This window comes from Fukomys damarensis, unplaced genomic scaffold (assembly GCF_012274545.1).
Source record: "Fukomys damarensis isolate Sample0158 unplaced genomic scaffold, DMR_v1.0_HiC HiC_scaffold_23, whole genome shotgun sequence".
Taxonomy (NCBI): Eukaryota; Metazoa; Chordata; class Mammalia; order Rodentia; family Bathyergidae; genus Fukomys; species Fukomys damarensis.
The window spans coordinates 60451731-60468131 of NW_022900935.1; the positions used below are offsets into that span (position 1 = coordinate 60451731).

General features: G+C 53.0%; 1 protein-coding gene across 5 annotated transcripts in view; it reads right to left on the bottom strand.

Moving 5' to 3' along the window:
* Positions 1-12394, bottom strand: part of Mxra7 (matrix remodeling associated 7) — a 23010-nt gene extending 10616 nt beyond the window's left edge. For 2 of the 5 annotated variants that reach the window (XR_004518531.1, XM_033767303.1), the window contains exons 1-2: positions 11880-12389; positions 1737-1800 (exon numbers count right to left, since the gene is read on the bottom strand). Coding sequence is in view for 4 of the 5 variants with exons in the window: in XM_033767303.1 (XP_033623194.1) it covers positions 1737-1800; positions 11880-12140 (325 nt within the window). In the remaining variant the exon portion in view is untranslated. Of the gene's footprint in view, positions 1-1736; positions 1801-11879 lie in introns of all 5 variants that reach the window. The other 3 variants (XM_019206681.2, XM_033767304.1, XM_033767302.1) reach the window with 3 other exon arrangements.
* Between the last annotated feature and the right edge of the window lie 4007 nt (positions 12395-16401).

Here is a 16401-nt window from a genome sequence, read left to right on the forward strand (position 1 = left end):
AAAAAAAAAAAAAAAAAAAAAAAAAAAAAAAAAAGTTCTTGCTGTGGGCTGAAGGGGAAGAAAAGGCTTCTTGGATTAAGGTTCTTCCTGGGCCCAGAGGAAGGAGCTTCTGGATGAACGTTTAGGACCCAAACATTGTGTGGGGCGTTTTCCTCATATGGAAACCTTGGCTGGAGGAGTGAGCTGGTGGCTTCCTGTGGGCCTCTTGCCCCAGCCAGCGCCCAGGGCCCAGCTTCCCTCTCAGGTGCATTTTCCCAGGATGAATCTGCTCTTCCCTCATCACCCCCCCACCTCAGAGAGCACCGTTCTAGGTGTTGGGGACGTAAGGACGACCAGGACCATCCAGCCAGGAAACCAGGAGCTGCTCAAGTCGAGCTGGGGCCCTGGGAGTGACCCCAGGTGAGTCTGGCGTGCTGCCTAGAGCCGCTGAGTCCATCCTGCAGGTGAGGGGGGCACGGGCTCTGGTCATCTCAGGGCCCTGAATACCACGCACACCTTCTGACAGCAGCTGCAGCTGCTTCAGCTGGGCCTTGTAAGAGGCGACCAGCAAGCAACACCTGTGACCCTCAGCACCGGGGTCACCGTGGTGATCTATTTTAGAAAAATAAAGCAAGAAATGTCTGTCTGCGTGGTCCCAGTCTAGGCTTTGGTTTATGGGGCAGAACTGATTGCTTTGTGCTTATGAGGCAGGCAGAACAGATGACTAGAGAGGGTTTTGACTCAGTCCCGCACAGAGGGCTGGTCGATGGGAGAGGCCCCCGGGGAGCGGCAAGCTTCCTCTCCCAGGCCACAGGAACCCATGGGTTGCTTAGCAAAGTCATTCCAGCGACGCTAATCAATTAGCCCGGGAGGCAGTGGCCGCTCAGGCCTCCTGCTGACAGCTGGGTCCCTCAGGCTCTCTCCCTCTGCCTTGTCCTCGGCCCTGTCCACCACCGCTCCAGCTCTGCCCTCCAAAGTTGCAGACTATTTTCAGACATACTCAGAAATGCAGAAAGCAGTAAAGGTCTCTGTGTACTTGCTGCACAGATTTAAGGAGGGTTGACATTTTGCTATTTTTGCTCCAGCTTCTTTTTGAGGGGAAATAGAGCCTGACAGATCGGCAGGAGCCCATCTTTCTGGTCCGTCTGTCGAGGCTGTGTGTGTGTGTGTGTGTGTGTGCGTGTGCCCGTGCACGCGTGGCAGTGAGCAGTGTGTTCCAGCCCTTGAGGGTCAAGGCCCTCTGTGTTTTGTGGTTGTGGCTGTTGTTGGGGGCACACTGGGGATGGAAGCCAGGTCTTGGCACTGAGCCCCTCCCCAGCCCTTTTTATTTTTTATTTTTGGACCGGGTCTCACTAAATTGCCCAGGCAGGGCTTGAAGCCTCACCTCAGCCTCCCAGAGGGCTGGGAGGACAGGGGGGCACCACCACACCTGTTTTCAGGTCCCGGTTCTGCAGGCAGCCTGAGCGGTGGCCTCGAGAGGAGGTCAGAAATACTTGAGAAATGTGAAAGGCACAAAGGTAGAATTAAGGGACAGAGCAGGGCAGAGCCGACGGGGAGCTCAGCTTACTCACAAAAGGGTCCCCTGTACCTGCAGGCGGTCACTTTACAGACAGAGAAACCAGGGCTCCAAGTGCCCGGGGATGGTGGGGAGTGAGGGGTGAGCAGGGGTCTGGCCGCCAGCTCGCGTCCCCAGCACAGGTGCAGGCCTGTCCACCACCCCTCAGGGCAGGCAGAGACCATGGCCAGGGGCCACTCACCATCCTCCTCCTCTGGCTCTGCCGGGGGTGGGCCCTTGGCACCGTCCGAGTCCTGCTCCTCTTCCTGCAAGACAAGAACAGGGATCAGCGCTGCAGGCAGAGTGAGGCACAGGCAGCCCCTGAGGACGTCTGTGGGGTGTGTGCACAGGGAGGAAGCCGAGTCCTGCGTGGCCCCCAGAGTGACCACCTTGGAGACAAGGGGATGCAGTGGGGTGCCGGAGGTGGAGGGAGGGAGGGGCCCCAGGCCCAGTCTGCCCACACCAGCAGTGGCCCCATCCCAAGGCCACGGTCAACTGGCAAGGAGGCATCAAGGAACGGCACTGCTTCACCTATGCCCCCCACGCCCTTGACCTTGACCTTCGCCAGGCAGAGCTGGTCCCAGCACTTGGGGGTCATTCCCATAAGGGGGCCCAGGGTCTCCCTCCCTCGTTGTAGCGAGTAAACAAAGGCAGAAGACAGCAGCTGGCAGGGCTGCCCAGGGCCCCAGCAGCATTACACGGACTGAACTCCAGATCGCTGGCTTCTCTGTTTCCAGCCACGTCATTTCCTCCTTCCCCTCCCCGTCTTTTTTCCCCATTCTTTCTTTCACAAGGGCTTTCACACTGAGCTATATCACCATTACCAGTTCCTTTAAAATCTTTTTGTAAATTTTCAGACAAAGGTGTCCCTAAATCACTAAATTGCTCAGATTGGGTTTGAACTTGTGATCCTCCTGCCTCAGCCTCCCAGAGGCTGTTACCAGACAGGGTCCGAGGACATTCCTGAAGATAAGGAACCAAACCCGCCCTTCTTGTAGAATAAGAAGATCTGCTGACTCCTGTCATAGAAAAAGAATTTTCAGGATGAGTCACTAAAAGGCACGGAAAGGCAGAAATTAAAAAGTTCACACTCAAAGAAATAGAGTGCAGTTGAGAGACAGAGACATTATTTCCTGTAACTGGGAATATTTATTGTAAGCTGTCCCTCCAGAAGGGCACTGGCCCACATTACAAGGGTGAGCTTTTTTTTTTTTTTTGGATGAATAATTTAAGCATTCTCCGAATTCTTTCAACCTGTTCCTTTATCTTAGGAAGAGGGACACGCCCGGGGTGCAGACACTTAGGGATTGTGCTCAGCTGAGTATCTCTGGTTGAGGAGGGACAGGAAGAAGAGACACCCTGCTCCTGCAGCCGTCCCACTTTAAGACGCTGCTTTCTACCCTGGATCAAATGTTAATCAGGATTTTTATACAAGAACTTGGAGTGCAGCAGAAAACAAGACAAAACAGCAAAACATTTTTCCACAGAGTTAAATACAGCCCAGCTAAGCTGGATACAGTGGCTCACTCTGGGAGGCTGAGGCAGGAGGACAGCAAATGCAAGCCCGGTCTGGGCAACTTAACAACTTAGAAAGGACCTGTATCAAAATAAAGAATAGCCAGGCATTTAGCTCAGTGGCCCTGCACCTACCTTGCAAGTACAAGGTCCTGAGTTTGAACCCCAGCACCAACAAATAAATAAATATAAAAAGGGCTGGTGACATAGCTCCACGCTATCAAGGATGGTGGGATAAGTGTGTTCAAAGCAAGAGGGAGTGTTTTGAGAGGCAGTGTGTCTTTTATTGTAATAAATTTAAAAAATTTAAAACTTTAGCTTTTGATCATCCCAGGCTGATCAAACATTTACAGCGATGTCTGTCGAAGAAAAACACCACTGCACATCCTCACCCACGTCGTTCACTGCATCTGTCACAGTGTGGCATCCGTCTCTTCCCCCCAGAGTCAAAACGACAACAAGAAGTAAACGTTTTGAATCGATTCTGGACACTGAAGCAGCCACAGCAGCGCAACTAAAGACACCTGCAAAAGAGGACTCCGGAGCTGCTGCAGAGAGGGGCCGGAACGATGGGAGGAGAGTGTTCCAAGCAAGACGGAGCGTTGAGGGGGACTCGCGGGGATGCGTCTTTTACGATAAGAAATCTAAAAAGGTTGGACATTCACCGTACTTTTTATTAGACCACGTATTTGATTCGTGGGTTCAGCAGAGCATCCATGGGCTCGGTACTCACAGGGCACGTACACCATGAAGCGGCGTTGAGAGGAGAAATCAGGGCTGCCGCGGAGAGAAGGGAAAAGTGCCTCCAAGGACCCCAGCCCTCCTGGTGTGGATGCCAGGACGGGAGCACGAGGGGTACCCAAGGCGCCAAGTGACCAGGGGAAGCTTCTGTTAAAGGGAGGAGCTGGGCAGATGGCATCCTTGCCTTCTCATCCTGACATTTTGGTATCATTTGGATTTTCTAATCATATGCATGAGATTTTTTCTTTTTTGTGCTACCGGGGATCGAACTCAGGACCTTGCACTTGCAAGGCAGGTGGTGATGCCACTGAGCTAAATCCCCAGCCTGCGGGAGGCATTTATTTAGTTTGCTACATCCCCAGCCCTCACCCTCCTTTTTTATTTATTTACTTTTTTGTTTTGTTTTTGAGACAGGGTTTTGCTGTGTAGTCCAAGTTGGTCTTGAACTCACTATGTAGCCCAGGCTGGCCTTGAACTCACAGTGATCTTCCTGTCTCAGACTCCCAAATGCTGGGATTACGGGTGTGCGCCACTCCTGAGACAAGGTCTTGATAAATTGCCCAGGCTGGGCTAGAACTTGCAATCCTCCTGCCTCAGCTACCTGAGTAGTTGGCATTACAAATGCATTAGTTTTAATATATTTAAAAATCTCTCTCTCTCTCTCTCTCTCTCTCTCTCTCTCTCTTGTCTTTTTGGTCCCAGGGTTCAAACTCAGGACCTTGTGCTTGCAAAGCAGGCAACCTATATTTAGCAGGAGGACCAGGGATGCAGCTCAGTGGCACTGTGCCTGCCGGGCAAGCACAAGGTCTTGAGTTCGATCCCCAGTGTATGTGGGGGGAACAAATCTTAGTAGGGGGTCTCTGAACAATGAAATTTGGGCTTTTAAAAAGTATTTTCTCTTCTGTCCTATGACAGAGGAAGACAGAAAGAATGGTTGTGACATTAAAAAAAAAAAAAATCAGCGGGTGAGGCGGTGCACACCTATAATCCCAGCATTTAGGAGGGTGAGGAGGAAGGATTTGCGTGAGTTCGAAACCAGCCTGGGCTACATAGTGAGACCTTGTCTCAAAAAACAAAACTCTTTAAAAAGAAAAAAAAAAGGGGGGGTTGTGGAGTAAAGGGACAGAAACAATACCACCACCACCACTGGAAAGGATCGATTTCGTGTGTGTGGTGCTGGCACTGAACTAGGGCCTCACACAAGCTAATCACATGCTCTGTCATGAGCTACACTTTCACCCCTTGTTACTTTTTTTTTTCTTTACAAAGTAAAACACTATTACATTTCATTGTTATTTTATAAAAATGTGTGCATAATAAAAAATGAAGGTCTGATACCAGTGAGAAGTGCAGCTGTCAGAAACAGTGCAAATGAGGCTCAGCCTGGTAGTGCATGCCTGTGATCTCAGCACTCTGGGAGGCTGAGACAGGAGGATCACCAGTTCAAGGCCAGAGACCTGGTCACCAAACATTAAAATTAAAAAAAAAAGGAAAAAGAAAAAGAAAAGCAGAGCTGGGTTGAATGGAGAGCACAAAAGGGTTTAGGTTTCACCCTTCAGGAAGCGAGGAGCCACTAGAAGTGTTTAAACAGTGAGGGCCAGGTCGAGAGCTTCATCTGAAGCTCTTCATGGGGACACCTCGGGGAGGGGCAAGATGGGAGGCAAAGAACCCCGAGGGGAGGCCGCCAAGCTCAGGACGGAACCCTGGAACTGAGAGGTGAAAGGCAGCTGGCAAACTGGGCCTGGTGGCCCACACCTGTAATCCCAGCACTCTGGGAGGCTGAGGCAGGAGGAGGAGGAGAAAAGGAAGAGGAGGAGGAGGAACAGGGGCCCCTCACCTCTGTTCCACGCTTGATGAGTGAATCTATGCAGGACGACTGAGGCAAGGGCTGTCCCTAGGGTTCTCAAAAGTCTGAGTCCCCGCCACCCTCAGGCGACAAGACCAGTCCTGGAGGCAGCGCACTCCCAGCACAGCCTGCTTCATTTCAGGGTCTTAGGGGAAACAGGAGAGAGCAGCTGCTCAGAGTTCAGACCACAAACTTCTCAAAAACCCCTTACTACTTTTGTCTGGATATGCTGCGCAGGCTGGCCTGGAACCTCAGGGCTCAACTGATCCTCCTGCCTCAGCCTCCCGGGCAGCTGGGACTGCAGGTGCGTCCTGCGCCTCACTCCGCACTGCTGTTTTCCTGTCGATGCCCAGGCTCACCTGTCCACCTCGCCCCCCACTTGGATGTCAAGGTCTCCACCCAAGTGCCTCAGCCCAGCTGCACGGCCAGCCCTGTGTCCGCAGTTTCTGCATCTGTGGGTCAGAGATATCTGGGGGGTGGGTGCAGGGATTTAGCTCAGTGCTGCTACCTGCCTTCTAAGTGCAAGGTCCCAAGTTCGATCCCTGGTACCAAATACATATATGTATGTATGGGGGGAGGAAGTGTGTAGGTTCTGTGTAAATACTATGTCCCTTTCTGCAAGGGGCACTGAGTATCTGTGGGTTTCTTATCCACTGTGGGTGCTGGGATCCATCCCTGGTAGGCGCCGAGGGGCAGGGTTAGAGGCATGGCCCGTAGAGAGGTGACAGAGTTAAAATGAGGCCATGGGGTGCCCTAACCCAAGGACTGCCGTCCATGTGAGAGGAAACGGGGGCCCACAGAGACAGCCAGAAGGAGTGCACGAAGATCATGGAAGGACACGGAGCCCAGGAGAAACTGGCCCTGCCCACCGCCGGCTCACGGTCACCTCCACCAGGCCCCGGAATCCCAAGAAAATACACTTCCATTGTGTAGACTCTCAGTCTGCCATGTTTTGCTCCAGCAGCCCTGGGAAATGAATACATCACGCTTCTAGTGAGAGTAAATCAATTCAGGACAACCAGAGTTGATCAGCCGGGTGTGACTGGCACACAGCTGCAATCCCAGCTCCCTGGGGGGCTGAGGCAGGAGGGTTGCAAGTTGAAAACCAGTCTGGGCAACTTAGTGACTTAAGTGTGGCCTTGTCTCAAAATAAAAAGTAAAGAAAGGTCTAGGGATGCAGCCTAGTGGGAAGGCCCTGGGTTCCATCTCCAGTACCACAACAATAAATAAATAGATAGATAAATAAACTGGTGACCCTCTCTGACACAGACAGCTCCTCTCCACACCAGGCTCAGCTGAGACCCAAGGCCACCAATCACTGCACCGACCAGAGCACAGCCTTGGCATTTCATTATTGAATAGAGGCCAGGTTTTACCTTCCAGCGACCACGAGTGATTTTCTAACTCAGCTTTTTCCTCCAGCAGAGAGGGGAGAGGCATGGCAAAGGGGAACAGGGCAAGGCCTGGCACGGAGAGGGGCAGCAGGTCGGGGACTGGGCTGCTTTTCTAAGGCACCGCAAGCTGGTCCCCCACTGCGGGTGTCATGGCCTTTTATGGCTGCTGGGCTGATTCTCACACAGTGCCAAGTGTGGAGAGGCCCGGAGAGAGACAGAGGTGGGCATCTGCCTGGCTGCTGCCCTGGCGTTCGGCACATGGCAGTGGGGGGTCACGGGGCAGGAACAGAGCTGCCTCACGGTGACCAGAGGCCCGCTGGCTGCCCCTTCCAGAAGGCTCCCCCAGGACCAGGCGCCCAGAACATCCAGCCCGCTCCCCTCCTGCTGCAGGCAGACGGTGCGCCGACCCTGCTCTCCCAGGCCTCGTCTGCGGCAGGTAAGACTGGCTGTGTGACTTCCGCTCAGAGCCCAATAACCCGGCTTGTCCAAGCTGCACCCTCTCCACCCGTGGAGCTGTGTGACACTCTGTGTGCGTGTGACTGGCTACAGCCTCCCTCCTCCTTTTCATTCTATTTGCGCCCTGGCCTCTTCCTCTGCCATCCCCCCTCCACCCTCCACTGCTGCGTATGTGCTCTGCACTCTCCTCTGGCCTGGCGTCCTCTCCTCCGAGGCACTTGCTCTGGGGACACTGTAAAATGCCAACTTCATGCTGTACGACCAGCTCACAGCCCCCACCACCCGCCTACTGCCTACCACGCTCAACCTGGCCTTTCTCTCTTTCTTATCTCTTTTTCTTTTTTCAGTACTGAGGATTGAAGCCAGGACTTTTGCACTGAGCCACATCCCAGCCCTTTTTATTTTTTTATAGACAGGGTCTTGCTAAATCGCTAAGCCCCAGGCTAGGCTTCAACTTGGGATCCTCCTGCCTCAGCCTCTCAGAATGCTGGGATTACAGACCTGCATTAGCACATGCAGCTAATCCCTGGCTTTTAAAGTCCCTGGCTCTGGGTTTTGGGGAGATCACCTCAGGGGCATACAGAGAAGCACTCTCATCTCCCACCACAGGGGGCGCTGTGTCTTGTGTGCTCCGGTGGATCCACCTGGATTAGCCTGCGCCTCACCTTTGCTACTCACAGTGCCCGCCTCTCTGTCTGGGGAGGGGTCCCCGGGGGTTCACAGAGTTGGTTTTGGAGGACTTGAGCTCAGACTTTTATCCTCCTTGGGACCTGCGGAGTGAAGGACCCAGGAGGGGATGGTGTGACGGACAGAGCCACAGACACTCAAGGGCCGCCTGTGGGCACCAGCGAGGGCCTGGCCTGGCTCGGCCGGGTGTGCGGAGCATGGAGGCCTCCAGCTCTTCCTGGGCCCTGCTGGCAGGTGGCTTCCAGCTCATGAGAAGTTCACTGGATGCTAGTGGGCTGAGTGGGGTGGGGTGGACAGGCCGCAGGGAGCCCTGGAGACAGAGGGGACAGGACTAGAGACAGAAGGACAGCAGGCAGGAGGGGAAAGGGAAGAAAAGGGCACACCCGGGCTTTTGGCTTTTTTAGTTATTCTGAGATAGGGTCCTGCTATGCAGTGCAGGCTGGACTCGCCTCAAACTTGTGGTGATCTTCTTGCCTCAGCCTCCTGAGTGCTGGGAGGAGTATAGCTGTGTGCCACCAAGCTGGATTTTCTTTTCCTTTTGGGTACTGGGGATCAAATTCAGGACCTTGTGCTTGCCAGGCAGGTGCGGTGCCACCGAGCTACATCCCCGGATGTTTTGTTTTTTTAATTAAAAAAAATTTTTTTTTAACACCTGTGCTTTTTGGCCTGAACCATGAAGGGCTGTTCTGGAAGCAGAATATGAAGGGGATGCCAGGGTGGGAGGGAAACGGCGGGGCAGGGAAGGGGCTCAGGGAGAGGCAGCGCGCAGCCTGGGCCCAGGGGGCCGTATGGGCACAGCCTCTTTGGTGGCAGAGGGCACGGCAAGGTGCTGGTCCATGCACAGGGAGGTGAGAGAGGCTGAGTCACTGCTCTTTCGGCCAGCACCACCTGCTCCCCGCCCTGGCCGCTGGCCTCCCTCCCCACGGACGCCAGCCCTAAGCAGGTGCGCCTGTGTGGATGGTGGAGTGCGGCAATCCCATCAGGTAGCCATTTCTGGCATTGCTCCTGCAAAGAGGGTTCAGAAGACATCAAAAGCTTTATAAAAACAAAACAAGCAAAAGTCCTCGGGCCGTCATCTGCCGTCTGCCCAAGCCCCGCCAGAGAATACAGTGTCTGGGGCAGAGAAGGTCTAGGACAGGGTAGAAAACCAAGGTATCCGAACACGGGCCAGTCTGAAGGGTTGGAGCATAAGATCATGGCTGGGGAGGGCCTGGCTGAACAACCCCGACCATGACTGACTTTGGGTACAGAAACAGAGGCAGGGGCTGGGGGTGAGCCCCGCCGGGGTAGAGCTCTTGCTTGGAGTGCTCGAGGCCCTGCTTGGATTCCCCAATAATGGAAAGAAGAAAACAGGTAGACAGATTTATTTTGTTTGGTTTTGGTTTCTAAGGTAGGGTCCCATTATGTTCCAGGCTGGCCCGGAACTGGCAATCCTCCTGCCTCAGCCTCCCCCAGTGCTGGGATTACCGAAGTGCACCACCACTTGTAGACAGCCTGTAAAGTCTCTTGGGGGCTTCTGACATAGGAAGGGACACAGTTCTTAACTGCATGAGAGAGTGCAGGGGAGGGCAGTGTGACCTAGGGTAGGGTGGATGGTTGGTACACAGGGTGGACACAGGGGCTTCCGGCCTTGAGAGGAGCACACCTCTCTGAGTCCCAGTGTGCTCAAGAGAAAGAGGATTTCAGCAGCCTCCTCTCCTCTAGCGATGGTTTTGCCTTCTGTGGTTCAGTAATCCACAGTCAACCATGGTGTGAAAATATTAAACAGGAAATTTCAGAAACAAATAATGCATACATTTACCCGCTGTAATTATCGTATTATTAGTTATTGTTAATCTCTTGCTATGCCTAATTTATAGAATAAACTACACGGAAGAGGTGTCTATAGGAGCAAACAGTACAAATGGTGTCTGGCTCGATCCCAGTTTTCAGGCAGGCAGTGGGGTCTGGGAAAAAGGGGAACAGAGCAGTGCCAAGGTCAAGAGGCGGGGCCCGCTGAGAATGTGCCTGCGATTGTCCCAGCCAGACATCAGAGAGTCATCAATTACCAATGTGTGCACAGCCGGTTTGTTTGTTTTTGTTTTTGTGTGAGACAGGGCCTCACTATGTAGTTCAGCCTGGCCTTGATCTCACTATGCAGCCCAGGCTGGCCTCCAACACCCAGCGATCCTCCTGCCAGGTCTCTGAACCCAGACCACACCTCCTGGTCCACACAGCCAGTGTGGCCAGGCAGAGGTTACGGGAGGAATGTTCTGGCCAGCGGGATCTTGCATTTCTCAGGAAAAATGTCCCCCGAGGGCCGAGCCATCTCACCCTCCAGGACACAAGGGGGACTGTTAGAGGAGAGCACCAATTGCAGCCTCTTACTTCTGAGGCTCCAAAGCTAGGCAGCCCACCCCCACCCCGCAGCCGGATTTCTTCAAAATTTACTACCTCTAAAAAATTACTAGTTCTTGCTAAGTGAAAAAACATTTTTTTCTTTTTGCTGAGTAGAAATTCTGACAGGTAAATTTTATGTGTAACCAAGACTCTTGCTGAATGAAGTTGAGCTGTAGGTCCCAGGTCTCACAATTTGTGTGTGTGTGTGTGTGTGTGTGTGTGAGAGAGAGAGAGAGAGAGAGAGAGATACTGGGGATCGAGCCCAACTCAGGGCCTTCTCTCTTTTATTTTTGTTTTTTTGAGACAGGGTCTCACTATGTAGTTGAGACTGACCTGGAACTCACTATGCAACCCAGGCTGGTCTCGAACTCAAAGGGATCCTCCTGCCTCAGCCTCCCGAGTGCTGGGATTACGGGCATGTGCCACCATGCCCGGCACTACTGTACTTTTTTTTTTTCCCCCCGGTATGGGGGATTGAACTCAGGACCTTGCTCTTGTGAGAAAGGCGGCAGCACCACTGAGCTAAATCCCTGGCCCATTTTCTCTTTGTGTTTTGTTTTTTTGAGACAGGGTTTGCCATGCAGTTCAGACTGGTGTTGAACTCACTGTGTAGCCCAGGCTGGCCTCAAACTTGCGGTGATCCTCTTGCCTCATCAGCCTCCCAAGTGCTGGGATTACAGGTGTGCACCACCACACCAGCTGATGTACATTATTGTAATTACTATGAACATATTTTAATTTTATGTCCTATTTTCCTTACTTATTTAATACCAATTTGCTAATTAACCCAATGTTCCAATAGTGGGCACCTGGATTATTTCCAGCTTCCCCCCAGGTGAATCCCTACACCTGCTGTAGACTAAACCCACTTCCCCACCCCACCCCCATGCCTGAGCCGAGGCCCTAAGCGTCAGTGTGACTGGAGCTGGGGACTTGTGAGCTGAGCAGTATGGATGAGGCCTTGAGCCTGGAGCCCTGGGATGGGATGAATCCCCTTAAGGGAGGGAGAAGGGGCCTTGGTCCCCTCTGCTGCCATGGAGGACACAGCAAGGTGGTGAATGCAGGCCAAGAAGAGCCCTCACCCCAAACCGAACCCGCTAACTGCCTTGATCCTGGATTTCTCAGCCTCCTCCAATGTGAGGAGCAACTGTTCCACCTGCCAGTCTGTGGGATTGCATTGTGTCAGCCTGAGAGACCACAGAGAGGCTCCCAAAGTGACAGGAGCCACTGCCAGACACGTACGTGACCCTCTGCCGCCTGTGGCGAGGAGAGAAAACGCAGGTAGTGTCATGGGACAAAGGTCTGGACAGCGACGGAAGGGGCTCACCTGCCCCCAGTGATCCGAGGGGCTGTGCAGCTTCTGGAGGGCACCCGGTGGCCACAGGTGGGAGAAGGCGAGGCAGCTTCGCAGGGGTGATCGGGCTAAAGCTGCAGGAGCCGGACAGATGAAGGCTGTGCAGCTGCCAGACCAAACCCACGCCCTTCCTGAGAAATTCCCTACTGGGTTTCTTTCTTCCAATGCTGTACTGTGCTTGTATCTTGAAAAATCCCAAAGCTGCAGAGGAGGAAAAGCGCGTACAACGAGCATTCACACACTATCTGCCTGGACCGGCAGACACCGCCGTCTTCCCTCTCCTCACACGTGCCCTTGCTCCGGCCCATGATCCACATCATGAAACACTTCAATGCGCTTCTTCCTGACGATGATGATATTTTCCTACAGAACTGTGAAGCCTGCATCACACTCAAGCAGTTCAGCATCGGCCCAATATAATTATGTAACACACTGTTTAAAAACCTGTCTCAGGGATTCCACCTCACCCCAGAAAGAATGGCTGCTATCAAGAAATCAACCGACAACCAATGCTGGCGGGGCTGTGGGGAGAAAGGAACCCTTCTCCATTGTTGGTGGGAGTGCAGACTGGTGCAACCACTGTGGAAATCAATATGGAGATACCTCAAAGAACTAGGATTAGAGGTCCCATTTGACCCAACTGTCCCTCTGCTGGGTATCTTCCCAAAAGAATTAAGAGAATCATATCACAGTGATATATGTGCACCCATGTTTACAGTGGCACAGTTTGTAATAGTTAAAACTTGGAAACAGCCCAATTGCCCACCAACTGGAGACTGGGTAAAGAAGTGGTTTGTCTATAAAATGGAGTACTTATTCACCCATAAAGAGTGAGAAACTAAGCCGGGCGTGATGGCATACGCCTGAAATCCCAGCACTTGGGAGGCTGAGGCAGGAGGATCGCCATGAGTTCGAGATCAGCCTGGGCTACACAGTGAGTTCCAGAACAGTCTGAACTACATTAGTGAGACCCTGTTTCAAAAAACAAATAAACAAACAAACAAAAAAACCCAAAAAACAAAAAAAAAAGAGAGAGAGAGCTAAATGGATGCACATTGAGGCCATCTCTTAAGTGAAATAAATAGGAAACACATGGTGTAAATACTGAATAGTTTCTGTGGTGTGAAAAACTAAAAGTGTAGATAAGGTTCAATATGTATAATTGATAATGTGAAACAGGAAGAAAAGGGCTAAAGGAGTAGGGGAAGTGGGAAGGGGAGGGGAAAGGAAAGAAGGGAAAAGAAAAAATATGAGAAAAAGGAAAAATGGAAACAAAGTCTTTGTAAATAGGGAAGGGTGGAGGGGGTGAAGGGAGGGCAGCAGAATGGGGAAAAAATAAGAACCAGGATTTGTCATGTGAAGGCACAAGATCCCAATGATGAATGTAACTGTACTGTATACCTAAAAAGTACCAATAAACTTAATGGGAAAAAAATATCTCGGGGCTAGGGATATAGTGCAGGGATGGATCAAGGCCCTGGATTTGATGTCTGGCACCGAAAAAGTCTCATTTCTCTTCCAAATTTCTTTAGAGCTCCCCACTCCTGCTCTGGATCCAGAATCCAGTCATGGATCAAGGATGAAGACTACATTCACTTGTCACTGTGCTTTAGTCTCCTGCAATCTAGAAGTCTCTTAGCTCAGGACATCAGCTAGCTGTCCTGCAGAGAGTCCCCACTCCAGGGTTCAGGGTGTAGCATTTTCCTAGCACAAGCCAGGTTCTGGGTTCAATCCCCAGCACTGCAAAAAAGAAAAAGTAATCCCCACTCTGTTTTGTTTTTGAAATGGGGCTCTTGCTATATTGCTGGGGCTGGCCTTGAACTCCTGAGGTCAAGCATCCTCCTGCCTCAGCCTCCCAGGTAGCTAGGACTACAGTACCCAACACCATGCCCAGTTCCTGCTCTGGTTTGGGCTAGGACTGGGCTCTGCATCCTGGCGTAGACCAGTCTAGTCTCCACCATTTAGCTCCAGTATCCCTGGAATGCCCCTCCACCCTCTGCCCATGGCCACAGCTGGGGAATCCTAGGGTGCAGATACAGCCTCATCAGAATCCTTCCTTTTATTAGGGAATTCAGAACCCAGTGTACACATTAACACCAAGAAAGCGCAGCTCCCAGCCTTGGGAGGGACCAGCGCTTGTCCTGACTTTGCCGGCTCAGTGTTCTTTCTGGGAGCAGGGCGCGCTGTGGTGCTTCCTGCACTGCCCACCTCAATGCCTGTGAGGGGAATGAAAAGTGGTTCTAATAACCAGATCCTGCCCTCTATGCTGACTCCCGCCCAGCTGCCCCGCCCTGAGAGGAGCACAGGCGGTGGAAGGGCCTTTCCTGCTGCTGGCCACAGGGGCTGTGCAGATCTCACCCTCACTGTTTAGGCTTCTCTCAGGTCCTCAGGCCCATAATGGGCCACCTCAGGGCCTTGGATGCGGAGGATCCAGGCTGGCGGGGATGCTGCCCCAGGGACCCATTGCAGCAGCTGCTGGCAGCTGCCTGGGGCTCCAGAGCCTCCTCAATAATCAGCTTTGTGAGTCAGAGGCAGCAGCTGCCCCAGACTGCCCAGCCCTCACAGGGAAAGACTAGGACAGGATTAGACGGGTCTGGTTAATGGAAAATGAAGAGGGAGGGAGAGGGGAGTTCAGCGCCATGCGCTCTCCCTCTGGGCTAATGGCAGGTGGGTGCCCACCTCCTCCAGCCCTCCCTGGGCTGCTGACCTTCAGTTCACTTAGGCTTACCACCCAGCCTGTTCTTTTCCTCAAGAGGCCTGCCCTCCAAGCTCAGGCAATGCGAGCATCAGAGGAAATACCCAAGTCTATTTCAAGACCATTTCTAGCCAGCTGCGTCTCCTGTTAGTTCCACCACTGGAACAGCTGGAGAGGACACACACATCTGCGTCCTCTACACTCCCCGACCCAGGGCCTTATGCACAGGCCAGCTCAGAAAGGGCTGGGGAGCTGGACATGGTAGAAAATGCCTGTAATTCTGGAACTCTGAGAGGCTGAGGGAGGAGGATTACAAATTAAATCCTGACCATACAACTTAGGGAGACACTGTTTCAAAAAAAAAAAAATAATAATAATAAAGGGGGGCTAGGAATATAGTTCAGTGCAAAGTCCCAGGTTAAATCCGGCCCAGCCCTCCATAATGGGGACCTGAGGCTCCAAGGGAGGAAAATGATTTATGAATTCTCTGGATAGGTGGGTTCTCTCAGGACAGCCCACACCAGGGTCTGAACTCCTTTTATTGTCCCTGTCCTTCAACGCACCCACTTTCCTTAGAGAATGTGCTTCTACCCAGACAGGGGGTCCCTATTTCAACCCAGACCATTGCATTTAATACATTAGAAGTTATACTGGCTGAGGGCCCAAAGGCCTCACAGAGAAGTGCTGTGACCCAGAGGCGCGGGATGTGACAGTGGGCCACTAACTGCCACCCTGGATTTCAGTCAGGAACTCGCTGCTGGGGGATAAAGTACCATGGTGTAATCAGGGCTGATGGAGGCCAGCAGTGGCCTGAGATGAGTCCAGATGCCTTCTCCTGTGCCCTGGAGCCCAGGGGTGAGGCCAGAACCCCAAACACAGGAGCAAAGGGAACACCTCTGCGCATGTCAGACCCTTCCCCCAGCCAAGACTGCAAGGCCGGCTCCTTCCTCTCTGGGATGCACACAACTGCCCCCTCCTCTGCTGGGCAGGAGCCACTCTAATGACACAATTAGTCACCCACTTGTCAAGCAAAAAGCCTGCTCAGAAGACTCTGGCATAAAGAAAAATGCCACTGAGCCCAGACTCCCTGCCCCTCCAAGCTTTGCTCCAGTGATAACCATTGTGTCCGGCAAAGGGCAGAGTGGGCATCCTCGAGCACCCTGACACCCGTCCCTGCCGCCCTCCTCACTAAGCCAAGACGCTCGGAGGCAGAACAGTTTTACAATCTGACTGGAGATCCGAGGTGGAGGCCTGCGCTGGTCAAGGGGGTGCAATCCCGGGACGGTGGGCCAGGGGGTTTCCGATCTGAAGAGATTCGTGTGAAAGAGCACGGGGCTGGCTGGGAGTGGGCACCGCAGGGTCTAGCTGGCAGCCAACACCACAGCGGCCCCAGGCAGCGGTGGGGAAGGGCCTGGAGGTGTCCCGAGCTCCGGGCAGCGACCCTGAGGGTGTGTGGGGGAGACAGGCCAAGGCCCACTTGCAGCTGGAAAAGGACAATAAAAAGGACTGCAAAGATCACGTCCGGTCCTGCGGGCCTCACGAAAGGCCACATCGACTCTGGAATGTGGATTTCAAGTTGGCCTAAAAAAGAGTCAGCTTGCCTCCCCCTCACCTCCCCAAAGTACTCTATTTTCTAACATCCAGACAACTCCTACTGCGGGTCTCGAAAGAAGCCACGTGCATGTGGATTTGGGAACCGGTGGGCGCCGGAGGCGGGAGGAGGGAGCGCAGCAAAATGCCAGGCGGCCAGAGGCCAGGGAGCGGCGGCGCGGGGCGTCGACCCGACTCGACCCCGCCGGG